The 27635-nt window shown below is 32.7% G+C and overlaps 1 protein-coding gene across 1 annotated transcript; it reads right to left on the bottom strand.

The window, feature by feature from the left end:
* Window positions 1-46: 46 nt before the first annotated feature.
* On the bottom strand, window positions 47-12980 carry LOC131602688 (vesicle-fusing ATPase-like). Its single transcript, XM_058874856.1, has 21 exons — window positions 12610-12980; window positions 12328-12424; window positions 12154-12238; window positions 11996-12046; window positions 11658-11828; window positions 11127-11281; window positions 10934-11042; window positions 10211-10310; window positions 10076-10131; window positions 8953-9018; window positions 8781-8863; window positions 7395-7528; window positions 4325-4535; window positions 3094-3225; window positions 2963-3023; window positions 2797-2856; window positions 2500-2558; window positions 2330-2417; window positions 1128-1250; window positions 902-967; window positions 47-497 (listed from the first exon to the last, which is right to left on the bottom strand). The coding sequence occupies exons 1-21, from the start codon at window positions 12794-12796 to the stop codon at window positions 351-353; spliced, it is 2241 nt and encodes a 746-aa protein (XP_058730839.1). The 5' UTR covers window positions 12797-12980; the 3' UTR covers window positions 47-350.
* Window positions 12981-27635: the final 14655 nt, after the last annotated feature.

Genomic DNA, 27635 nt, shown 5'->3' with positions numbered 1-27635 from the left:
ACCATAATATTCTGCGAATTTTTACCTTTTCAAATTTACAAAAATATTGCAGTAAAGTATCATAATAAGATATTTCGATAATGTTGAATCCCCAAGACAAAGGTTATGCTTACGCCAATTTAGTACAGCTCAATTCAAACTAAGCCATAACCACAAACAGATAACACCTATCTCAAAATTACAATCAGCATAATCAAGCAACGGTAATTGATAAAGCCTCCTCAAAACTCAACAGAAGTATTATGCTTCGTGATAATTTTAAATATACAAAAAAAAATGATATTCAATTATGTAAAACAGTGATGATACAATGCACTCACTCTACTGTAAAAGCACTTGATGACACAAAATTATATTAATCTGACAACATCTCCAAGGCAATCGAAGAAATGAGATATATTAATTTTCTCTTTGCCGGCATAGATAGCTTCTGCTGATCCACCTTGTGCACCTTGCGCTGCCATCTCAATCAACATGTATAGCTTCTTGATAGGCATCTGAGGATAACATTGAGCATGAAATTGGAGTTAGAGCAAGTACAAATATAGCAGCAAATGTTCTTGGACAACCACTAGTTACCAGTAGGAAATACTATAAGCAGCTATAGCTAGTTAGCAAACAATTTAACTTACATAGTAGGCTAGAAATACTAAGTTGAGCATACCACATTCGCAAAAAGATTAAAAAACTATCAACAAACAGACTACTATCACCTATACTACTAACAAGCTTAGCTGCACATGGACAGTTAAAAATTGACAATAATAACCAAACTATCAGCAATTTTTAACTGTCCATGTGCAGATTGATAGCTATAACTAGTATTTTACAATTAACTATCAGTGTATTACAAATAACCAAACCATCACAAAGAAAAAATAAACGGAGTAATGATACGTACATTATCCAATGCCTCTGCGGCAGAATCAATATCGTCATCCGCAAAAACATTCAACTGTTCAAGGACCTGAAATTTTACAAATGAAAAAAAGATGTTTAATATTTATTTTAAACTAGTGTTTATAATATAAGCAACAGTAACAACTTAGAAAATAAACTCCTGAAACAAATTAAATTGTTATTTCAAATATGTCAATAGCATGTAAAAAGATCGGATATAAGTTTACCTTCTTCGCATCATTTGTGCTCAATGTAGGAACATTGTAAGTTATCGAGAAGTTATTACAAAAACCAATCGAGTCCAAGAAATCTACTTCACTAGTTGTTCCAATTACCATGAGTTTTTTACCCTGAAAACATGGTTAGAAATGCATATTATTAACAATGAGGTTTACATAACATCAACAAAAAATTACTTGCCATTGATATTTCTATTTTTATTTTGGTGATATTGACAGTCTGGTGATGAACTCTCAACAGTAAAACATATTTGCATCAATAGCAGAAAAAATATGCATGCACTAAAACTTCATATACTTAAGGTGTTGCATATTGAAAACCTAGTTTCTCAGTTAACACAAAAAAAAACTTGAATTCAGTATGTTTTAGGTAGAAAATCTGCCAAAAGAACAATATGATCATAATTGTGATTTGACGATTTGAAAACCAGTTATTATATTTTGGTTAGCCAACTGGAACAGTAAAATATAGTAAGATCTAATAGCAGTAGATCTGCACTTCACGTGCCCAACTCTCCCTTCGGCTACAAAGAGAAACACCAGTTTGCCAACAATAGTGTGTTATGAGTGTCATACGGGTGTCAGACAAGATTCAAAGAGTGTCGAACAAAGAAAAAAATTTGGGGACACTTGTTTGACTTTTCCGACATTTTTGACTTTCCGACATGTGTCGTGCGGGTGTCATACAATTGTTAAACACCGACACGTGTCAGACACCACAATATGCCTACTCCTAAAGGTGTCTGTCCGTGCTTCAAACATATTGAAGTTGATTGGCATGTCATCAAAGAAAAAGTAGAATGGCCTAATCAACACTCCACATGCCTACAACCAAGGCAACCTTGCAGATCTTATAAATAAGAGGATGAGCAACAACTTTGAAAGGACTGTTTTCAAGTTAGGACTGATAGATACTCATTCACCAGCTTGAGAGAGAGAGTGTTGTAAATAGTGTTTATTTGTAACTATTAGTATTAGTTGTATTTGACCCATTTACCAGATCCATTCACCAGCTTGAGGAAGAGTGTTGTAAATAGTGTATATTTTAACTATTAGAGTAATGGTTGTATTTGACCCATTTACCAGGTCCATTAGGTTAGAATAGATTGGTGGGTGTATTTAATTCATGCTTTTGAAATATATTAATATATGATTTCTACAAAACTCAAAAGACAAGGACAAACAGAAACCTTTGGGGGAAGTTTCTTGAGCAAAACCAGTAGTGTCTGAGAAATAAGGTTTGAGAATCGAGGACCAATGGGAACATACTCCAATAATCTGGATCAATGTACAATGAAATAATTAATTTTCGAGGAGGAATTATAGATAAGAATGATAAAAGAACAATTACAAATCGTACCTCTCAATGTCATCAAGAACAATGACGCTCAAAGGTGACTTGTATGCATCCTCAAAAACCTATTAGAAATCATCAAATCTTGACTTTCATGACAAATTAGAAAATGCTAAAATAACACTATTGATGTAGTTGTTAAAGTGCTAAAGAGAATTGAAAGTTAAAAGCATATATTTGACTGTTGATTCAATAAAACCTGGCTTGCAAAATGTCTGTAATCTAGTCTACACTCTACAGAAAATATTTATACATGCAATTCTCAATAGGTTAAAAAGAATGGCTCAAAATACTATGACATACCTTAATAATCTGGGCACATTTAGAGCTCTCATGTAGACCAATCATTGTTTCAGCTGAAATCTATCCAATTACAGAAGATCAAAGTTAAAAATTTTGGCCATAATTGTTATTTCAAAAGCATTATAGATTTCTAGTGTGTAATGTTCAAGATAAGGACAGAACTTACTATCTTGACATAAGCGAAGTCACTATCGATACCTATAGTAGCTGCAAGTGCGGTTTTACCACTATAACAACAAAGCAGTTAGGAAACATGTCATCATAAAAAGTCATTTGACTGGGAAAATCAACACATACCTGCCCCGATAACCTTCCAGAAGACAAGTAACAAGAGGGCTTCCTTTACTCACTTTAACTTGCTCCGCAACTAGCATTGCTCTCTGATAAATGTGCTTATGTCGGTCACCACACTCCACCATGCCATGGAGTCTACAAATCAAATAACACAAAACCTTATAACACAGCAAATTTTATTATTTCTATAGTAATTTCAGATAACCACATCATAAAACTAAATAAAAGCTTTTGAAAATAACTAAAACTATGAAAACCAGCAAAGCTGCAAAAACATGAGTGATAAACTATCCAAGGAAGCCCCGCAAACTACATTTGCAAAAAAAACTTATAAATGCCTTTCAAGCCATCAAATTACTTGGTGTTTTGCATTCAAATGGTGACCAGAGGTAGCAAAATATCATTCATATAATTTGAAAATTGTACTCTTTGATGTTTTACTTTATTTTTGTCAGATTAAAAGGCTGCACAGTCTTTTTGCTATAATAGCGAAGGAAGGTACAAAATTGAATAATAAATACTCGCATTTGGCAACTGTTAACTTCTGTTTTAACTGCTTGTAACTATTAGCTGTTATTTGTTAAGAGTCTATTGAAGTCACAGAAGCTAACAGTTGGCAAAATGCTGCAACAGTTTCCTTCCCCTGTACAACAGACTTTGACTTTATGAACTCAATACTTGGTCGAACAAAATATGAAATGCAGAGTTTAGAGATTGCTCTTTGGCTTTTCCTCTCTTTCACTTTCTCAATGTTCCAAAAACTTCCCTTTATTTTCTTGCTCATACTCTAGTGAAGTTTGGGAGAAAAGGAATGTCAAAAAGAGAATCCAAGTTATTATTCTGAAATCCCAACTTTCTATCATTGGGCCTATGAGGTTCTTATAGGAAGGTATTTATAAGTACATAACATGCATTGATGATTCTAAAAGTACAAAGAAGAAATAGAAACTAACTAATAACTAACACAATTAAACTAACAATCAGAATAAGAGAAAACAGAATGGAAGACTCTAGAAAAGTTTATAACATTCTGAGTCAAACTAGAGAACACATGCATGCTTTGAATATAATCCCATCTGTAATGCAGACACTTTTTTTTGGAATATTACTTTATTCGTGAAATCTCTTCTACAGAGTACATTTTATGAAAATTTCAGAATAACAATGGGCAAGAATAAATAGAATGAAATTGCTTAACCCATATCTAAAAACCATAAAGCCTTGTGACCCATACCTGCATCGCTCAAGATCATCAGTGGAAGCTCCAAATGCAGGAATAACTTCATGAAGTGCATTCAAAAAGTCATCCATCGTAACCTTAATGTTTTCCTCCTCCACTGGCTTAGTGAGATCTTCAAGGCTCAATTGTCTATTTAAAGCATATGAAACAGCACTTTTCACAACACCTTCAAGTTCCGCACCACTATAGTTTTTAGTTCGAGCAGCTGCACGAAAAAAAGAAAAGGTAAATCCGGAGTAAGTCTTCCATGCTCTTCATAATTCAAAAGCCATGATTCTAATAATTTATTTCCTCTTTTTCAGTAAAATGAAAAACAATATTAGCATAAATCATTTGTATCACTTCATACATTTACATGATTGTTAATAAAGAATTAATATGATCAAATAACTGATTACAAATTTTGAATATTTTTGTTATTGATTCATAGGAGATTTACAAGTGTATGTATAAGAGACAAAGCAAACACAATCCCATAATATTCTGATCAAATCAAAACAGAATGAGCTATCTAAGAAAACTAGGATCCTAACACATAAATCAAATAATAAATAAATACAAAATATATTAACAAACAACATGAATAATGTTTTTTCACTATCTTATTATCTTCATAGTACTATGTTTTTTTATTATCTGATTATCATCAGATTACTAGTTGAATCCATTAACCAAAAGAAACTCCTGGGTACGGAAACATTTAAGTGTCCAATGACAAAAAATACTGTGTTTCATTCAGGCACTATTATACTAACACGGTCAGGAGACGGTTCTAGCCAAAAGGGACATCTTTTTAAGAAGGTACCTATTTTTTATACCTTTGCTGCAGTAGACTGTAACTTGTGGAAATTTATATTTGCTTTCGTGCACGTTTCTAATTGGCTGAATTTTTCTTCTAACTTTGATTATGTGAATCATCAAATGTCACCTCTCTTTGTTCTTCTATAAGAAAAGCTGATAAATTACTGAATCTAATGTGTTTGTGTGTACACCCACATTTTTGTGTCAGTATCCTGCATTTTGGAAATAATGATGTCTATGCTTGTGTTTCATAGTTTATGAAGCATATTAAGGAATTATCTCAAAGCACAAGACTAAATTTATGTTTTTTAAATATCTTTGCCTCTTGAGACGATGGTTTTCATACTCAAAAACATACATAAAACCTATCAAGCACATGCACTGACATTGAAAGACACGCGTTATAAAGCATAGAATACTAGCAAATGACCACCAAGATGGAACAAAGATGAAAGACCATACCAGGGAAGACCGGAGAAGATAAAAACGTGAGTATGCAGAAACACAGGAGAACTTTTCAAATTGTCTAATTAAAATACTACAATACTAATTTTTGATGCAGAGTCCACATTATATAAGATATCACATGAAAAAATGTTTACTGAGACATGGCAGATTTTGTAATGATGAGTTAGGATCAATCCATATGCCTAAGATGGTAATAGAGCTTATCAAAGAAATACGGTTAAGTTTTATTATTATTTGTCAGTTATGGTGTGTTACGAAACAAATAGGGAAAGACAAAGGAAAAGTTGGGAGGAATTATCAATTGGTTACTAGGAAGGAGTGATCAAGCTCTCTAAGAATGGAGAGACCAAAACTCTCAAAAGCTCTTGGAAGGGCATAAACTTGTAACATTTCTATCCCTGTCTCTCAAGATTTTCCTTAATAATCTGGTGCGAGGTTGTTTCAGCATTATCAATGGTGGAAATTAACAATACCTGTATTTGATGAAAGTATGGATGGAGAAAATCATCAAGGGCTGGGAGGAGACTTAGGGAATCAAATTGGTTCCAGGAGTAATGAACAACAATGGAGGCAATCGAAAATTTAAGATTTTGAAGCTGCTTGGGAACCGGTTGCAACTACATGGAGCTATCTCCTTTATTTCACCTTGAGGGCAAGGTGATTTTTTTGGAAGGGAGTACTGTTAGACATTGTATCTGAAAAAATACAAAAATAAAATACAAAAATACGAAAGTAGAGGATATGAAATAACTGCAGCAGTTATTGTAGAAGTTATATATTATAGTATGTTAATGTGTGAAACAATAGGGAAAGATAAGGGAAGAGTTAAGTGGGAAATTAGCAACTGGTTATTGGGAGGGAGAGACCAAGCTCTCTAATTCTTGGAAGAGAGAGACCAAGACTCACGAATTTCTTGGAAGTGCATAACCTTGTAACTTTACTACCTCTGTCTTTTTAGACTTTCCTTTATGGTGTGTGATTGCTATGATAAATGTATATCATCTGTTTTAAGATGATTCTGCAGAGAAAGTATCCTATAAATTCTGTTCTTATTCTACTTTATTCAATTATATATACCAGCTCTAACACAATTTTTATCCGGTAAACATTTATTATTTAACTCTACTATTTCAACAAAAGAAACAAGTGAGATTGTACTTAATTTATGCTAGACTAAAAAAAACCTTCCCTCGCAATTTTATTTAAAACTCAATAACATTTTAAGGAACAATATTTGTTAAAAAGTAGAAAAACTAGTATCCAAATTCTAGACAAACTAATTGTGATTCTCAATGAAGCAAAGATAAATCAAGATAGTCACCATCACCATGCTAGAAATAACGTGAGTTTGACACAAACAAATGTGTTAAGAAGTAATTGGACACTGACACAAACAAATGTGTTAAGAAGTAATTGGACACCTAAAATCTGTTCCGTCACAAATAGAATGTCCAAGCCTATGTTAGGTGATTTGGAATCAGTTAGAGTTAAATATTGCATAGATTTATAAACTGTTTTCAGTGAAAACATCTTTGAACCAATTTTTAATTTGCCAGACTCCACCTCAGTTTGCATGTGATGGATGAAACTAACAAACAAAAACATCTTAACAAATAAATCATGCTATAATGCCCTAGTAGGGAAATATTCTGCTAATGCAATTAAGAAGCATAATCATCCAAAAACAATTATTACTTTATTGATGATAGCAGATATATTAAGAAGCATAGTCATCCAAAAATAATTATTACTTTATTGATGATAGCAGATATATTAGGCATCACTAAACACATACCAAGCTCTTGAAGATTCACATCAGGAGCTAGAAAAGAATTCTCTTTCATCTTGTTAGTATGAATTTGAAGAATTTGCAATCGACCATTTTCATCCGGGAGACTTATCTCAACTTGGACTTCCAACCGCCCGGGTCTACAAGACATAATAGTAGGTGATAAATGACAAGAAGATATGCGGCACATAAACATAGGCATGTGGCAACTATATAAATCAATTACAAATTTCAGAATGAAGCATCGAGTTAAGCACATGCATGGTGTTTAGCTTATAGGCTCTAAATTAAGAGATAATTGCTTCCCTTCATAACAAACATATGAACTCGGACCAATTAATTTAACATCTTAAGTTGGAAGGCATTATGGAAATCAGTGTTGTTAATACAGATTGCAGAAAGTAGTTGTTTGTTATAATTCTGATGCAGTAGTGCTATAGTGCCGCTGTAACGGCTATTTGATAACATTTTGTACTAAATAGCGTATCATGGAACAATAGCGGTTTGTTCAAATTCCATTTTGCTAAAGAGGTATAACACCGCTATACCAGCTATTTAGCAACATTGAAGGATTTTTTTTTTTTAAACCAAAGTGCTTTCAATCAAATCTTTCATGACTGGATCAAACACAGATTTAGCATCACTATGCTAGAGAAAAGGCTTTATAAAGGAAGAACATTACTAATTTAGTCAACTTCAATGACCAATTAGCATATATACAGAAAAGTTCTACCGGGCCTTGGGTTGAGTTTATTTATAACAATCTAAGTGCATAAACTATGACAAGTATGATCCAATTTGAGGGGGTGCATTAAAAAAGTTGCATGCATAAAGAGTATTGTTATCTAATACCAAATAATGATTGGTGCAGATTAGATTAAATTTAGGTTATTGCTGATGTATATGTGTGTGCGTAGACTAAAGCAACCAGTCACAATTTTTTTCAAACTCTAATAATTTTATGTTGGAGAATATCAGAACAGTGTGAGGGGTTAACTGTACTGTATACTCGTATCAGCTGCAACTCTTGACAGTTAGAAAATTTAGTCACGCTATTTGTTATTGAGTTTTGTTGTAAAAAAATTCAAACACCGGTAGCTGTCAGGCAGTTGCAGATCTAATAGATCTGTTACGTTCTCCAAAAATATACTTAGATGTGATCAAATTCACTAGTCTATTTTGAATTCTCACTCTCTGATTTATTTCATTTGCTATTATTTCATGCATTTCCTCATCTGCTCAACTTCTAACATTCTATAAAAAAACACTCAAATTGGAAGTAGATTTGACAAAATTATAGCATATCAATGTTAACTGTTAATATTTTTACTTTCAGGAAAAGAATATGTTCAGATCTAGAACAAGAGATAGAGGTATAATCATATAGATGACCTTAAGAGTGCTTCATCAAGCATGTCCTTTCTGTTAGTCATTCCAATAAGCAAAACATTGTTCAGTGATTCCACACCATCTATCTACACACAAAACAAAATCTCTTAGAATTACTGGTAACTACTATAGATACATATTTAAAAAAATTATAAGATTTAACACTTTCACGGACCTTAGTAAGAAGCTGGTTCACAATGCTATCATGAACCCCTGTACCATCTTTAGTTGAGCCTCTGGACTTCACAAGACATGAAAAGAAACATATAGCAGAGTGTGGATTAACTTCTGGCATATAGGAACTTCTCTATATAGATAATATTTATTCTTTACTAACCAAAATTCCTTTATAAGCTTTTTATCAGTGGTTAAGAGATCTTCAAAAATGTTGAGACATAGAAGCTAGTTTCAAATTATGCAAGTTATTAGTTAAAAAAATCATAATTATTGTAGGATTATTTTGATTTTATTTTTCATTTTTGTGTGCAAAAGAATGTCCAAATTGGTTACAGCCAGTATTTTCATAGCCCCGCATTCAAGTGCGATCACGTTCTGGTACTCGTGTTGGATATTTTGTGCGGCCTCCTTTTCCTTCCCAGATAATTACTCAATATGTTTCTCACTATACGAGGGACGGGCAAAGTTTTCACCCCCATTGCATGTGTGCCAAATCAGAAGTGATGAATAGTTAGCAGGCATCTAGGCATGGGTGGCCTCGAATAAACACGGATGGTCCCTCGAGTGGTAATAATCTGTCAGCTGGCTTCAGAGGTGTTATTGGGGTGATAGAGGCTGTTGGGTGTGGGGTATGCTAAGCCTTTTGGCTCAATGTGTACTTACATGGAAGAACTATGGAAGGCTTACGAGGGTTTAGATATAGACCTTCAGTGGTGACGTTAGATTCATATGTTGTTATTAGAAGCTTGCAAGGTGGTTCTTTGGATAGTGTCCAAGAAAGATTAGGAGACTGCGGAAGGCTGGTTGGAGGCTGATTAGAGTGTTTGCAATAATCATATTTATCAAGAGAAAAATACGGCCGTGGATTGTCTTCCCTCTTGAGGGTGCGAGTTTGGAGAATATTTGGTGAATTTTTTAGCATCCTCCTCCTCGGATTAAGCAGTAGGTGGCTACTGATGCGTTAGGAGTTTGTACTTCTCGTTTGATTCTTTTGTAGTTTCTCTTTTAAGGACTTTATATATTCCACCAGTTAATGCAAATGTTGTGTTACTTATTAATAAATTGACTAGAGCAACACAACAGATAATTGATGTTGAAATAATGTTTGAGAAACCCCGTACCTTACAAATAGCATCGATTTCATCAAATATAATAACATGCAAATCACTTTCATCCCCTGAAAACAGAGAACAAGGTAAGTGAATTATCTTATAGATTTGAACTTAAAGAACATGCAATGCATATATATCCATCACCTAGGGTCCTCTGATCCTGTTCGGCATCAGCAAAAAGGTCCCTTACATTCTTTTCAGTTTCTCCCACAAACTTGCTCAACACTTCAGGGCCATTTACAATCTAATACAGGTAAGAAAAGGAAAACTAAGATTCATCAACCACCAAAAATATAGTAACCAGGCATCAACCTATAGAAAGCAAACCATATATTTCCCATCCAATTTTAAAATTATTCAAATATGTCAATCAGTTAAGGAATCTAAAGCAAAGAAAAAATTACGATTTCCAAAAATTATGTTAGTGTAGAAGGCATAAATGATAAAAGCATGGAGAGAACTGAAAATATGCCAGGAGAAAGTTACACCCACCAAGACACGTGCAAGGCATAGTATAAGAAATCGGCAAATGTTGACTGCAAGTAACAGGATTTAAAATTCTTAAATCAAGCCTATGTTTATGATGAAAATTAATTTGTGAGAACACATGGAAATGATCATGTTATGCCAAATATTTAGTGAAAAATAGTAGTAGGAAAGGAATAAAGTAACAAATTGTAAAAACATTCCAGAAAAACATATTCCAAGGCAAATACTCTATGAAAAGCAATTAGGAGAGTAAACAGTATTAACTAAATAAAAGATTTCACAAATATTCTATCTCTATTAACCATAGGTGATTGCATGTGTAATAAGTAATATAGATGCACATCTATATTACACAAGTATAAGGAGTGGTTTCCAAACCTTTGGATCCTTGCCGTTCAAAATTTTTCCAATTTGACGTGCCATAAGAGTCTTTCCAGTTCCAGGCGGACCAAAAAGCAGCATGCCTTTTACATGCTTGATCCCTAATCTGAAATCTCAATGGCTTCCAAATGAGAACATGATATATCAAAAAACAGTGGGATTAAATGGACCGTAATATCAGATCTATTACTTAGATGTCACATGGGGAGGGAAAACACGAGATGCAAAAGCTCTTCGAAATATATCTGCAAACTCTGCGCCCAGGCCACCAATACCCAGAGACTCAAGGTTAAATTCTTTCTGCTTAAAAATGTTGCTAGTAGTACCTTCACGCTGATTGATAATCTGCAAAGCACAACATATAGTAGCGTAGAGTTAGGAAGTTTTCCTACCAAGAGTAAAATACTTGGTTATTGTTTGTAGAGTGAAGTGAAGAAGTTTAAAGAACATGACATTATTTTACATGGCAAAGTGTTAACTATTACCTCACACGGAATACATGAAACAATTATCAAACTAACTTACTAGACTTCATTACGGAATGATATATAGAAGATATTACCAAAAACTTCTGTATGAATAGTCTAAATCAAGCTTGGATAAACGTTACCCAAATCAGTAAAATTAAGCATCAAGGGATAGTTAAGCTGTGTAAGCATTTGTAATGTGTCGAAAAGAACTGAACGGTAGAGTATATGTCAAAGAAAATTAGGAAACTCACCTTAATTCCACTATCACGTGGCGCATCAAAAACAAAGAATGTGTCATCTAAAATCATCCCTCTTTCAATAGAGTTAGACTTTCCTCGGCCCTCAACCGTAGCTTCCCGGACTGTAAAGCTATAATTATTTCCCTGAAACTCAAATAACACTTTCTGCCCTGCTGTCATGACCTGAATTAAATAAGACCCGCATTATTTTTTTACAATTGAATTTAGTATATCAAACAAAAGGAAGATTACATAAGAATAACATGTCTATGTTCAAGTTTGTTACTTAAAAAGTAAACAACACTAGTAGTTAAACTGAAGGGCACAAGTAGCCCTATGAAAGACCCTACCTGGTTATTAAGTCTTCTCCGAAGTTGCTTGGCTAGTACAAGAGCATCAATCTACAAGACAATGCAGCAACATCAATTTCTATCCCAAACTACTCTAATCAACAGCATATTATGATTGATGACTAAAAAATGAACTTGTTTCAATTCACATTAAATACCTGTTCACTCCTGCTCCCAACCCTTTTAACAAAGTCCAATTCAACTGTAAGCATGGCCAGGTTGAAGTTTTCAGGCGGCACGAATCTTGAACAACGTAGCAAATCAAACAATGAGCAAAATGGAAGGTCAATACTCAATGCTAATCAGCTAAATACACACTAAAACAAACTAACCGGGTCACATCTACGGATTCAGCTGCAGAAACTTTTGCACATCGACGCTGAATGGAATTCAAAGCAATGTGACCACCACGTATGCTTTCATGAGCTGTATTCTCAAAGTTAAGGCCACAATTACAAAATTAACATATTCATGTATAAATTATCACCTTCCAGCATTGCAATTTTCCAGGAATAACATTTTCAAAAATACAAATTAGTTTTACGCTAATGAATTGAACTTAACAACGCGATTTACATGGAAAATTAAAGGAAATGAAGTGAATGAAGGATATGAGAGAGAGAAAACGAAGACATCGCCGATGGAAGCGAGGTAAAGGTTGCTGTGACCGGGAACGGCGAATTTGGGAAGATCGGAGGCGGAGATGTAGGCGAGGTTGGTTAGGGCGAGTTCTTGGGAAGGCGTGTTGGTGACGATCATGGCGATCGAAGCAGCAGAAGATCCGAAAAATCGACCCGCCATTGTATGAATCGGATCTGGCTTGCAGATCACAAGATAATGGAAATGGTGTTGCTTGCGCGGGAGAGTAATACCATAAACCGGTAATGCTAAGAATAAAAAGTGTAAATGATATGATTTTGGAGTATATACTTTTATTGCTATTTGACTCAAGAACAAAAATAACTTAAGAGTTAAGAATTACTCCTATCAAAAGAAAAGGGACGAAAGGATTTAGTATTAGAATTTTAATTTATTTCAAAACAAAAATATTGTTGCTGTTCAATTTAAATTTTTTTTTTTTTTTTATAAGCAAAGTTAGAAGTATTAATTAAAAGATGTGAGTACTAGGGGTACTCACAACCCAATACAAAGTCATTAAGATTACAATAAACAATTACACTTTTTTAAGCTCATCCAGAGGAATATATTGACGTCTTGTCGACCCAATCGTAAGCCAGATCCAAGAAACCGTTTTAATTGTCACAATAACATCATCTAAAACAATACCAATGTTGTTGAAGATGAAGTTGTTTCTTGAATTCCACAGAGACCACACCGTAGCTAACCAAAACAGACACAATTTCTTGTTTGTTATCCTTCCATGAAGCACCTGAGTGTAATGGGAAAGATGTTCTGCACCATCTTTTTTAAGCTCATCCAACAAAAGAAAAGGATTTTAGAAGGAACCTTGACTTTCCAAAGATGAGAGAGAGCCCGAACTTTATCCGCATTCAACGCCAGACCCGACATATTAGCTTTGAAGAAATCATAGCAAGACTTTACCGAGAAAATTCCGTCCGAACCCAATCTCCAAGAGAAAGAATCGGTCTCTTCCTTCAGCATAGCAAGAAGGCGACCAAAATAGTAATTACAATTTCACTGTGGAAATGTGCTAGCTTTTTGTATATATTATATAATACTTCTGTGCATTTTATTCTTTATTAGGTATTTATTATAACATTACAATCTATTTTTAAGTGACAAAAATGGCTAAATTCAGACAAACAACAAAAAAAGGGTTAAAGTTTCCTTTGATATGCATTTGACATTGAATAAACATGACGCGATAGTTACTAGTTTTTTGTGGCCCGGCACAAAATAATTGTGCATTGCCGACTTAAATTTTTTTATTTTTTGCAAACTTAAAATTTAATTTTTTGTTGATATACATACGGGCAAAAATAAATTTTACTTTTTTTTTATACAGAAATGTATAGTTTGAAAGGTATCTGGTAAAATAATTATCTGTTATTAAAAAAAATCAATTCATACTAATATAAATTTAGATGTATCAAAAACATACTTTCAAGTTCCAATAAAATGTTCTTATTTCTTAGTAAAATTGATTAAACAACCATTTATTTATAATATTAAATTGTTGTATGTCTGATTGATATGGATCTCTTTATAACTTTTTTTTTAAAAAAATATTATTATAATTTTATGCATATGAGATTAAGTAATTATTATATGTCACATGTATTAGATATTTGTGTCACTTACACATAAAACTATAGTGATAGAGAAAATGAAGAGGATCCTTGCATGTGTCTCTAAAGCATCACCATCACCATCATCTTTAAGAATTTTTTGTAATTCTACATAATCTTATGTTTGCATTAATGTTTTGTCGTAATTGAGTTTGTTGTCCATGTTGTTGTAGTTTTGTTGTGTTGTTTAGGTTGATTGGGTTATTGGTGGGGCGGCATGGTCGATCACTCGATTGAATGACGACATTGGTGTGAATGTTTCATTGGGGAGAGAAATAAATGGTTGTTGTGGTGTTTGGTAGTCATATGTTTGTTGGATGTTTTGGTATTGTGATGTTTGCGTGTTTTGGCCATGGTAGAAAGTGTTGGTGTCACATGTTTCTTGGGTATTTTGATTATGGTGTGATGTGTTTAAGGCATATATTTGTTGGGTGTTTTGTTAATAATCACGTGGTTGTTAGTGGTATGGTGTACACCCTAAAATTCTTAAGGAAGGTTTATAAATCGAAGGAGGAATTTATGTTGAACAAACCAGGATCATAGGAAAATAGTCAGACGTGAGGAAGGATACACTAACCCGGAGCTTGGACATGAAGCTGGGTGTGATGAAGGATACACCAACCCGGGTCGATGAGCGAAGTCGGGTGGAGCAAAGGGCACGCCTAGTCGGACAAGCCAAATTTTCAAATCGGTATGACGGTTACGGTAGTCCAATAGCTGCACGATCGTTATAAAAACAAAGAGGGGACGTTACATCTCATGATTGTGATGGCGGGAGTTGTAGACTACTATTGATTGTGGGAGTTGGATGGTTACTACACGACGAAAGCAGATCATAAGGGTTAAGTTTAAAAGGGAGCCTCTTATTGAGGGAGGGGACAACCAACACAACAACACACAAAAATACATGCATACCAAGAGCCTCGATTACACAAAATTGTTGAGGTCTCACCTGATTAACTTTGGGGAGGATATCCAAAAGTGTTTTTAAGGAACAATTGGCGCCCACCGTGGGGCCTAGGTAAAACTTTCCCAGACCACACTTCAATATTATTTGTTTCAAGGATGTATATATCATCACCTAACAGGAGTAATTAAGATCCTCCTCCAGACATGGCGCACTTGTTGGTCATCGTGAAGGCTTTACGACAGCAAAACGAGGCCCTGTAAATTAATGTCTTAACACTCCAGGCTCAAAGCCAACCAAATGGAGATACGAAGGAAGAATTGTTAGACCCCTAACCGCTGGCAGAAGCAATATAGAACTATTTAGTTTCGGAGAACTTCAAACCACCGTCATTGGCATCCTTTGATGGCAAAAGCGATCCACAAGAACATATTATATCTATCAATAATCATGTGGCGATAGTCGATGCCTCCGGCTCCCTAAAGTGAAAACTCATGACCGGAATATTAAAAGATGTCTGTTTGCACGGGTACACGAGTCTGCCAAAAATACTCGATTACTGAGTATCAAGACCTAACCTGGAAGATGGTGCAACATTTCGCTACTAGAAAACACATGAAGGTGCTCACTACCAATCTATTTAATATGCATCAAGGCCTCTCCGAATCTCTGCGAGAATACATGGCGGGGTTCAATGAGGAAACCATAAAGGTTTCACACCTTAATAGAGAAATATTTGTGGGAGCCTTCCAAAACGGCTTGAAGGTCGACCACTTTATTGAATCTCTTGCTCAGAAGCCAACTGCTAGTATGGATGAGGTGATGAACATGGAAGAATGTTACATCAAAGGTGAAGAAATAAATATGGAAAAGAAGTCCCAAAATGCCAAAGAAAGAGCACAAAATAGGTCGAGGTCTTCGGGCCGAGAAAGAGCATTTGAGGCACACGCACAGAGACAGACCCACTGCAAGACCACTCTAGAGGCCTTTTAACAACTCTCATGAGATTAACACACCACTTAATACAAAACGAACAGACATATTGCGTGAGATGTACCAACTCAAGTTGTTGCCCGAGCCTCAGAGACCAAAGACAATGGCGCCCATAATGGGAAGGGACAATGGCTCGTGGTGTGCCTGTCACCGCGTGAAATGTCACCACACTGAAGATTGTCATCAATTAAAAAAAGGAGATTGAGATACTCATACAAAGGGGTAAAATATTTTCGTATGTGAAGGATATCGGATGGACGACAAGAAAAATAAGTCATCCCCTGAAAGAATCAAATTCAGAAAACCTCTCAGCCAAAAAGGGGAAGGGGGCTAAGAGGTACGCAAAACCAGAGTCGCACGCCAAACCCTCTACACTATCACAAGAGGCTTTGTCAGGAGATATGAGACGAGCTCGACAAGAAAGAGATATGCTAGAAAAATAATGCATGTATATCTCGGGCCACAAATAGGCGAATGAAAGGAAGTTTGTCGTTGTCAGCATTTCAAAATGGGATTCGAAAGATATGCTAGCTCATGAAAATAATATGATGGTCATAAAGGTGTAAACATACCTTTAGATCATCTAGCGGGCGTTGATCGGTGCAAGTAATTCTGCTGACATCTCGTACTAGAATTCCTTCAAGGGCATGAATATGGATGCTTTCAATGTATTTTGATTGTCGTCTAAGTCAATTCACCAACCTAGCGCTTGATGTATTTTGATTATAGTCTCATCCGAGAGAGATTAGAAGATCTGGCCGATATCTTGGAAGAAGTCCAAATAATGGCTCATATCAAGGAAGTCACGACAAAGCAAAGAATAACACGTTAGTTTAACACCCGGGTTCATCTGATGAGTTTTCGAGAAGGTGATTTGGTCCTTAAGAAAGTCACAGAAATAAACAAGGGGATACTCGCCTATAATATCAAGGAGAAGCTTAACAATAAGGCTTATAAACTTAAAATTTTGGAAGGAATAGAAACGCATAGGGCTTGGAATGTATCAAACCTAAAACTTTACTATAGTTAGACTATGTAATTATTACATTAAATACAAATTGGGGTATCACTCTTTTCCCTTGCAATGGCAAGGGTTTTTAATGAGGCACCCTCAAGTTTATAATCATGTGTGTATTAAGTTTTGTAGATAGATAGTTGGGATAGCAGAAAAAAAATCAGGAATCGCTGAGTTGTGCCAACAAGATCATGTTAATAAAACCCCTGGTCTATTTCTAATAGGGTCATGTTAATAAAACTTTGAACCTCTTTGACGTAAACCCCCAAGGGGCTATAAACATTAGCCACGTTAATAAAACCTATGACCCTTTTGGCGTCAATCCCCAAGGGGCTCTGAACATCGGTCACACCCCCGCATCTCTGACCTTACTTCACATCGACCCCCAAGGGGCTCTGAACGTTGATCGCTCCCCCGCAACTCTGACCCTACTTCACATCGACCCCCAAGGGGCTCTAAACATTGCTCACACCCTTACGCCTATGACCTTGCCTCACGTCAACCCCCAAGGGACTCCGAACCTCGATCACTCCCATGCACCTCTGACCCTACTTCACGTCAACCCCCAAGGGGCTCTGAACATCGGTCACGTCCCCGTGCCTCTAACAATGCTTCACCTTAACCCCCAAGAGATTCTGAACATCGATTACACCTTGCGTCTCTGACCCTGCTTCATGTCACCTGCCCGGGCGCAATATGACTCAGCCTGAAACTTCTAAAGACGACAAAAAAAAAACTAGACAAAACATATATTTACACTACAATAACATATTATAAAGGCCTCAACAAGGCCCAAAATAGTGTGCATTACAAAAGTTCATCCCCACGGATGACTAACGATCAAAGTAAATAAATAAATTTAAACACCAGGTTGCTCCTCCCACTACTACAAAAAGCACTTTGAACCTCGAACGCGAAATGTATTTTATCTCGGCTAAATAAGCGAGGTAACGAAGGGCCCCATAAAAAGTAACTACTTTACCCCTCGTTTTTTAAAACACCGAGAGAAAAATTCTTATGCGCATGAATTTGAACCCCAGCTTCTGCACTTTTAATATTTTCAAAATTAACGCATACCGAGGGGTAAGATTGATAATTTTTTAAAATAGTTGTTTCAAACTACAAAATATTTATAAATTAATTGTTTACCCACAATATTATATTATTTACACAAAATATTTTTGTAAATATATATAACAAATATTATATTATTGGTGAAGAGCGATGTTGGATCCTCGTTTCGTACAAATATCAGAGAAGATAAAATGTTGGATGCAATATATTCCATATCCCTTTTGCATTAATTTGTTTTTGATGTAAAACAAGAAAATGGTATTAGCTAAATGAATATATGATTATTGATGAACACCATAAAAAATAATTTAATGAAGAACACAAACCTTAAACACAATTTATTTTCTGGTAATGCAATCCATCGTAGAGAACTTTACAGAGTTTTTTAGGCTTCAAAGTTTTTATTTTATATGTTTCATTAACAATTATTGATATTCAAAATGCTTTTATAATGGATGTCTGTTAGCTTTTACGCGTATCACTAATGAGAGTGTCTTGAGCGTTGATACTCATGAAATGGACGTCACAAGTTTTTTAAGGATGGTGATCAATATTCTCAATTATCACGTCAAAATAATACCTACAGTTTCTGACAAAAACTGAGGTAAAAGGTGTATAAGCTTTTTTTAAAATTACAGTGTTTATACATAATATTAAATTACATTATTATAACAAATGCAGTGTTATCATAGTAGCTGTTGTTCTTGGAGAACAACACATCTTTGCTTTAATTTAGATCATGTTGGACACATTTGGTGCTAATTACTTTAAAGTTTTATGGACTGCAAGCAATCAACTTTTAACAAGCTATCTACCCTAAGTAAGGAAATATCTGTTCTAAACATTGAAAATGTTTTGTCTGCACTTGCAATCCATCATCGAGAACATTTCCAAGCTTTTTCAAGTTCCAAAATTGTATTATCTTGAGCAAATGTTATAAAGGCAAATGCTTTCACAAGAAAGATATATAATGATTGATGCAGATAGTTTGTTGTGGATTGATATCTTAGCAATATCTTGAGTGTTGTTCGTTTAAGAATGTAGGGTAGAGATTTTTTGTTGTAGCGGTGTAACATATTCGCTCGATTTTAAAAGAAAACCCGAGGGAAAATGTATTTTATATTTTCAATAGAAAAATAAAATAAAATAAGTAACCCCTCAGTTTTAGAATAAAACCGAGGTGAATGATATCTATTTTCTTTTTAACATTACATTTTTTACACATAAAATTAAAAAACCTAGATTCATCATCGTCGCTGCAATTCCAGATCTTGTTGCATATATATTTTCAAAGGTTGAACAATCTTCTTTGTTTAAATTGGAAGCATGAATGATTTTCTGCACTTGCAATCCATCATAGGAAATTTTCCAACACTCTTTAACACATCTTTAACGTAGAGTTGTTCCAAAAATACAACATTAACACCATTATGTGAGATAGATTGCAAGAGCACCAAAAATATTTTATTCAAGGGTAGAAAAATATTTTGGGGCGACAACATATAAGTTAGGATTAGGGTAAAATTGGCTTAACGAGTGCTTTTATAGAAATATGATTATGTTATCCCTCGTTTTTTAGGAAATCAAAAGGTTAGATCATTCAGTGGGATTCGAAGCGTGTCCTGATTTGTTTTACCCCTCGGTTTTATTAAAAACCGGGAGAAATGTTGTTTTTTTATTTTTTATAAAAATAAAATAAAACATGGCGCGACTTGGCATATTACCTTGTTTTTTTCAACTGAGGTGAAAGTTTCGTCATAAAAAACATTATTTGTTGTAGTGTCCTCCTGGACGACACCTGCTTGATCACTAACTCCATCATCTTTAGCGACCTCAACCTCTGGGGAAACCTCCTCCATGTCCACTAGTCGGCCATCCACCACGACCTTAAAGTAGTATATCTCGGATACATTGAGGTTTGGCTGGAGACACAATGCTTGGACTTTGCCTCTTTCGAAGGCTTTATCACATGCCGTTATAAGGTTTACCTGAGCGTCCTGCAAATATTTATTTAACTTCTCATTTGACTCATAAGCCTTCTATAATAATATATTATATTTACGAGCAAAATATGTGGCTGAGTTTGTAAAACTCTAACGATGATATATTGTACAATCACTTCTCTATATAGTTTTACACTAAAAATAAAATTAGTATCACTTTGTATAATCAGAGTATTTAATAATATTGGACTCTAATAAATCTTTATCATAGGTCGATATTAAAAAGACAAAATAATTCTTTAGCATGCAATACTATTTTGTTATTCTATCTTCAATAGTCCATATTTTCCAGGTCATAATATGAAAGTACAACTAAATATCAATACTCCTATCGAGTATGATATTGTGTTATGAAGGTACTTATGATTAAACGTAATTATTTTCGTAATAGGGCATTGCCTATATGTAATTACTATTCTTAGGCCTATGTGGATATTCTACGACCTTGAATTTGAAAACTCATTAATAAAATCACTGACCACAGTTTTATACATTTGGGTAAGTCTTATGATATTTTAGGTTAGTGGGAGTTTATCAATAGCATTTTCATATGTTTGGGTCATTCTTTAATAACATATTTCTCTTAACTTAATATGTTATTCTAAATTCATCATTCTTTATATAAGTTGTGAGTCTTTAACATGTATGATTTATTTTCCCTATCAAATACAATTTCTACAGCGTTGAAACATACTTCTCTTTTTATCGATTAATGTTTTGTCCATTATTAATATTCTAATACTGGAACTAATATTTTAATAATTAATTAGTGTCATTCAAGTGGGAGATTGCTAGATTAATTATTTAATTAATCAAATATGGGTTGACATAATTAATTATTAGTAAATTATAGTATGATCAATTGATATTAAACACTAATTATAGATGAATTACTTAATTGAGTTTTGTGCCTGAATGAATCGTGATAGGTTTGACTATTTAATTAAGCCCAATGAAAGATCTCTGCCCTTAACCGTTTAGTTATTTAAGTGTTGTTCCATTGGACGATTAACATACTCTAAAAAAATGTAAAAGAGAATGAGGATAATAATCTTCTCATATTCACTCCCCGACAATAGTCTCACGAATCCTACAATATACAACATACATATGATTGATTATTTTTTGATATAATAATATACGATAATGTGCGTTTATACAATTCAATTAAATTTTCATCACTGCACACTATTAAAGTTGTATTTGAATGAGAAAAGAAAGTTAAAAATAATAATAATGTAGAATGAATGAAAGTGAGTAAAAAGTAAAAGAAAAATAGATAATTATATCATTGCTTAGTACGAGTGAAGCGAAAATAAAATAATTTATTTATATTTATTGAATGTCATAAATAACCTTATATATAAATAAATTTCTATATTTTCTATATAATAAACATATAGAATATTATTATAGCTATATATTTTTATTTGTGTATAATATATATATTTTTAGGTGACGTCAATGGTGAAATATCAACTAAATTTCTTATTAACCAGACCCTAAAATTATACTATAAAATGTAATCAATGGTTTAAAATCAATTATAATAAAAAAGAGAACATAAATACATTTTCACACAATCTTTGTTTTTACTACCTCTTTTCGAACCTCCACAATTTTTTTTAACAATTTCTTTTCCATTCCCTTATATTAGGAGATATGTTAATTGGATTTTTTTCATTCCCTTATACTAAGAGATATGTTAATTGGATTTGTTTTTAATAATAACTAACTGAATAAATTTAACAACCGCAACCCACGTTAATCTATACTTTTTTTTCTTTTAAACTCTCCTTTCAATGTTTTCATGTTTCTTATCTTCTCTCTCAAATCTCATTTCCTTAAAGTTATACTCATAATGCCTCATTTATTTTAAATTTTACTAGTGTAAATAAATATGGTTGCCTAAGCACGGTAAAATTAAAATTACATTTAGAATAAAAGAAAATTCTTTAGCAAAATAAAATAAGGTTGTTGGGGCTGATTTTTTTGCCCCAGGATTAAAAAATGTTTAGTATCTATCTAGTTCATCTAATTTGTTGAAATTGTGAGAAGACAATAATTCATGTTTTTTTTTAAAAATTTTTGAGCAAAATATTGTTGTTGTAATCGTGGAAATTGTGGAAATTGAAGAGACAGAGTGCTATCAATTAAAAACATAATTAATAATATTTTAGTAAAAAAAATTGACAATATTGTTTTTGACTCTACATGAATGTCAAGATTGCACATATAGTAGAATTTGATGAAAATATACATAATGTCATGATTTTATATATAGAGATAAGATCAAATCCAAATCTCAACTGTTAATTGATTCAACAGTACTATTTTTTCGCCTAAAAAATAGGCTACTTATATGATTGTTTGATCAATTCTTTTAATGGTTGAAATTTGGTGTCAAATTAAACTTTGATACATTGGTGTAATTTGATCTTATATATATATATATATATATATATATATATATATATATATATATATATATATATATATATATATATATATATGGCATATCATATGAGAATGACTTTTTTATATGAGAATGTGAGAATGAATCTGAACCATTGGATTTTAAAATAAATGGTAGAGATTATGGGTGAATCTTTTTTTCTCTCTCCTACATCATTTATTTCAAAATGTAGGAGAGACAAAAAAAAAATTCACCCATAATCTCTACCATTTATTTTAAAATTCAATGGTTCAGATTCATTCTCATATAAATATGGCATTCTCATATGATATACCATATATATATATATATATAGATATATATATATATATATTTCATGAAAATAATGAAAGCTATCAGAAAGAAAAAAAAAAGTTAACGTGAAAGAAGAACGATGAGGAGGTAAGATTGAGTGAGAAAATGTTTAGATGTTTTAGTTTTAATTTTTATCAAATTTAAATCGTAGATTAAATTGAATAGTATAATTTTAGGATATCACCGATAAGAGACTTAGTTGCACCCTTTCTCTATATTTCACCATATTCTTATTAAAATAATTTATAATAATATAAGTGTCGATCTCAAGAAAAAAAATAGAATGATCACACGCACAGTTTTGAATAGAGAAAAAAAGCCAATAAATTTAATCATAAGGACAATTTTGTTTGATAAGCACGATTTTGTTTATTTTTTTAAAATTTCATCTCTTTTTTAACTTTCTTCTCATTTTCTGAGTGAACTTACTTTGATTTTTTTTATGATACTTTATGAAAAAAATGGAAAAGACATTTCTCTTTTCCATCATGGAAAACTTGCTTTGAACTTTGAAGTAGTTATAAACAATTGCATCAAATGAGTTATATATTAGAATTTTCTCTTACAAAAATTTAGATATGATTATAATTACGCATTTAGTATGGTTATAACATATGTTGTCTTTTTAACAACTATCTTTTTTTCTACCCAATCCTTCTCATCTCATTCTTATCTTAAAAAAAAAAAAAAGACATCAATTTATAAGTTTTTAATATTTTTGTAAAATAAATTTAAGTTATTTATATTGAAATTTTCAGTTTTATAATATATACAATTCTTATCTATCATAAATAAAAGAGTAAAATAAATTAAAAATAATAAATTCATATTAAAAATTATTAATCTATTAATAAACTATTTGTTAATTAAGTGGTACTATAAGTTAAATTTATGAAAGCGTAATTTATAATATCATATAAAAAAACCATTCAACAATCCATGTTAAATATTTTAAAATTACATAAAATATGGGTTAGAGAGTGTTTTGTTAACATTCATTTATTAAAGGTAATATTGAATCCTTCAAAACTATTTATTTTACTCACACTATTGCTAACTAAAATCTATTGTTTTTACCAAAATCATACTTAAATTTTTATTTATTTGAATCATGATGAAGTATATAAAAAATCATGATGAAGTATATAAAAATTAAAAAATATATAAATGTGTTCCCTAAAGTTTATTAATAAATTGACATACAATATAAGTGGAGTTGGTATCTCATAAAAAAATAATTGACATTCATTTAGAAAAAATATATTTTTTGTCAAAATAAAATTTATTTTTAGTTAGAAAGAATATTAATTATTATGATTTTTTGTGATTTTTTTATGCTAAAAAATCTTTTTTTATACTATTTTTTTGTTATTTTATAGAAGGACATAAAATGTAAAATGTTTTTTTATTTATTTTATACTATACTTTTAATGCTAAGTTAAATTGTTTAGTGATATAAGCAAATACCATAAGTTAAAAAATAAACTCAAATAATAAATTAAATTGTTCTTCTAAATATATGCCAATAGCATGTAAAAAACAAAAAATATACGACAAGAAAAAGCATTCATAATTCTTAGTATGTCAATAACATGTAATAATCTTAAGAGATATACCAAAAATTTAAGATCAAATAATATCATGTTGCTAGAAACTTGTAAGTTATGGAGAAAAATCGATTGTATCCAAAAAAAAAAATACTTTACATTTCCCTTGAAAACCTTGATAAAATCAATTAAAAAAACTACTTATAATTAATATTTTGAATTTATTTTAATTTAGTGTTATTGACGGTGTGGAAATGAGTTCTCCTATCTCTTTATTACAGATTGAAAATCTAGTTTTTTCAGATTACACAAAAATTTAATTTAGTATTTATTTCAGTGATAAAATATAACAAAAAAAGCCGAATAGTTATGGTTGTTATTTGACAATTTTTAAAAAAGGTTCTGCCAACCCTCTAAACTAAGGACATACTCTTTCTATTACTTATACAAAATGAAATAGTCAGAATTACGATCAAAGTTATATTACATAATATTATAAGAGTAGAAATAAGGGATTCTTAACTTTAAAAATGACAACTAGAAAATAGTTTAATAATGTTATAATTGCTAAACATTATGACAAATGAAATTGGAGAAAGTTTCATTGATTATGATAAGGTGACTTTTCAGTCACAAAGTATTTTCATAAAGAATACTCTCAATCTTAATCTTTATAGGCAACAAATATATGTATATGATGAAGTGGAAATAAGTTCTACATATGATACAAAAGAAGGACAAAGAATTTGAGAAGAATAACTTCTAAAAATTTCCATTGGATTTAAACACATGACTAATGAAATTTGTATGAGAATTATTAGAACCAGTCTACTTTCAAAATTTTGAAAAGTATTTTCATAAATAAAAAAGGCGAGGGAAAGATGCTTGGAAGATCAAGTGCAACTTCGAAGGGGCTCTGAACGTCAGTCACGCCCCTACACCTCTGATCGTCTTCACGTCAACCCCTACGGAACTTTAAACATTAGTCACGCCCCCGTGCCTCTGCTCATAACGTCGGTTACACATTATGCCTCTGACCCTGCTTTATGTCACCTACCCGGGCACATATGACTCATCTTATAACTTTTAAAGACAGCCAAAAAAACTAAACAAAGCATATATTGTGCATAACCCCCAAAGAGGTCAAAATAAAAGCAAGGAAATTATCAAGAACATTATAAAAAGTGCATCCCCACGCATGAACAACGATCAAGATAAACAAATAAAAAACACCGGGTTGCTCCTCCCACTACTACAAAAAGCGCTTTTAACCTCGGACGTGAAATGAATTTTACCTCGGCTAAATAAGCGCGGTAACGAAGGGCTTCATGAAAAGTAACGACTTAACCATTATTTTTTAAAACACCGAGGGGGAAATGCTTATGCACATGGGTTTGAACCCCAACTTCAACACTTTTAATATTTTCAAAACTAGCACATCAAACCTCTTGGTTTATTAATAATACCAAGGAGTAAGATTGATATTGTTTTAAAAATTTGTTACAAACAAAATAATAGTTATAAATTAATTGTTTACCAATAATATTACATTATTTACACAATATTTTTGTAAATGTATATAACAAATTTTAAATCTGATTCATTGTCATCACTGTTGGTGAAGAGCGATGTTGGATCCTTGTTTCATTGAAATGTCGGAGAAGAGAAAATGTTGGATGCAATATGTAACACCCCATATTTTCTAATTTTAATTTAATCAGAAATTAAATTATTATTTGGAATTATTCTGTATTTTGGTGGAATTATTTAGAAAGAATTATGAGATGAGCTATTGGGCCAAGTGTGGTGTTAGTAAAGAGGGGGGTGCTATGTTAGTAAAGCCCTTTACTAATTAAAATCTATTTTTCATAAAAATAAGGAATTGAGGAAAAAAGGAAAATAGATGTGGAAGAGGAGCAGAAGAGTAGAAGTGCTGATACGTGAAAGAGGAACAGAAGAGGAAGAGGGCTAATCAAGATCCTTGGCTAAGGTAAGGGGGGACTCTTCCGGTTAATATCTTTTATCGTATCATAGATAATAGGACTGATTTAGATGCATTGTTTGTGTCAATTGGTTATATGATGGATTGGGGTTTTGGGATGATTTTGAGGGGAATTGTATGATTTGATGAATTGTATGATTATATGATTGTTATGATGATTAAATGATCCTCTTTGTGTGTTATATTTGTGTTATAACATGTATGTGGCTGATATGGTGGTATTTGAGGTTCATAACATAACTTGGTTTGGTTTTGGGGATTTTGGGGTAAATCCCGTAATGCTGTCAAATGCGATGAAGGCTCTGACTTTTGCCAGTTCGCGCCGCGAAGGTAGGTGCGCGCCGCGAAGGCGTACTTGTTTTCTCGCATTGCGCCGCGTGCATAGGTTGGCGTCGCGAACGTGTTTGTGTGCTTCAGGTCGCGCCACGAACTTTGGTTTCTCCGCGTGCTGTAGCGATAACTGTTTTCTTGTAAAAAGTTAAAGATGTGTAACTTTCAAACCGTAAGTCCGTTTTAGACGCCGTTTTGGACGTTGTTCCTTAAATCGAATGTTCTACCATATGAAATGAATAAAACAATAACAACTTGATTTTATTTTAAAAAGTATCATTTTCTTCAAATGTGGTTTATTCTGGTTTTGCATAGCTGATGAGGTGCAATGGTTGTTGTGTGCATAATTGAATATGTGCAATGATGTATGTTATGATAATGTGGTTGCTTCTGTTAATTGTGCAAATGGGTGTTGTTCATGGTAAATATGGTTATCATGTGTTTTGAGGAATGATATGGTAAATACTCTGTCGTTGATGAGTTGCTTTGTTGTACTTGGTACACGATTGTGAGGGGCGTTATTGTTGTTGCACTGTATAATGAATGATTTACCTGTTATGATGTTGTGGTTGTAATTGGTGTTTGTTATACATATATTGTTGATGTAAAATATGTATTTTATTGTGGTTGAGAAATAGCATAACTGTGTATGGCTATTGATTATTGTGGTGGTTGATGATTATGACATTTGGTTGATTTATGTGGGTGATAAGCATGTTATGGTTGATA

Source organism: Vicia villosa, linkage group LG5 (genome assembly GCF_029867415.1).
Source record: "Vicia villosa cultivar HV-30 ecotype Madison, WI linkage group LG5, Vvil1.0, whole genome shotgun sequence".
NCBI lineage: Eukaryota > Viridiplantae > Streptophyta > Magnoliopsida > Fabales > Fabaceae > Vicia > Vicia villosa.
This window is presented reverse-complemented; position numbering and strand designations above follow the sequence as displayed.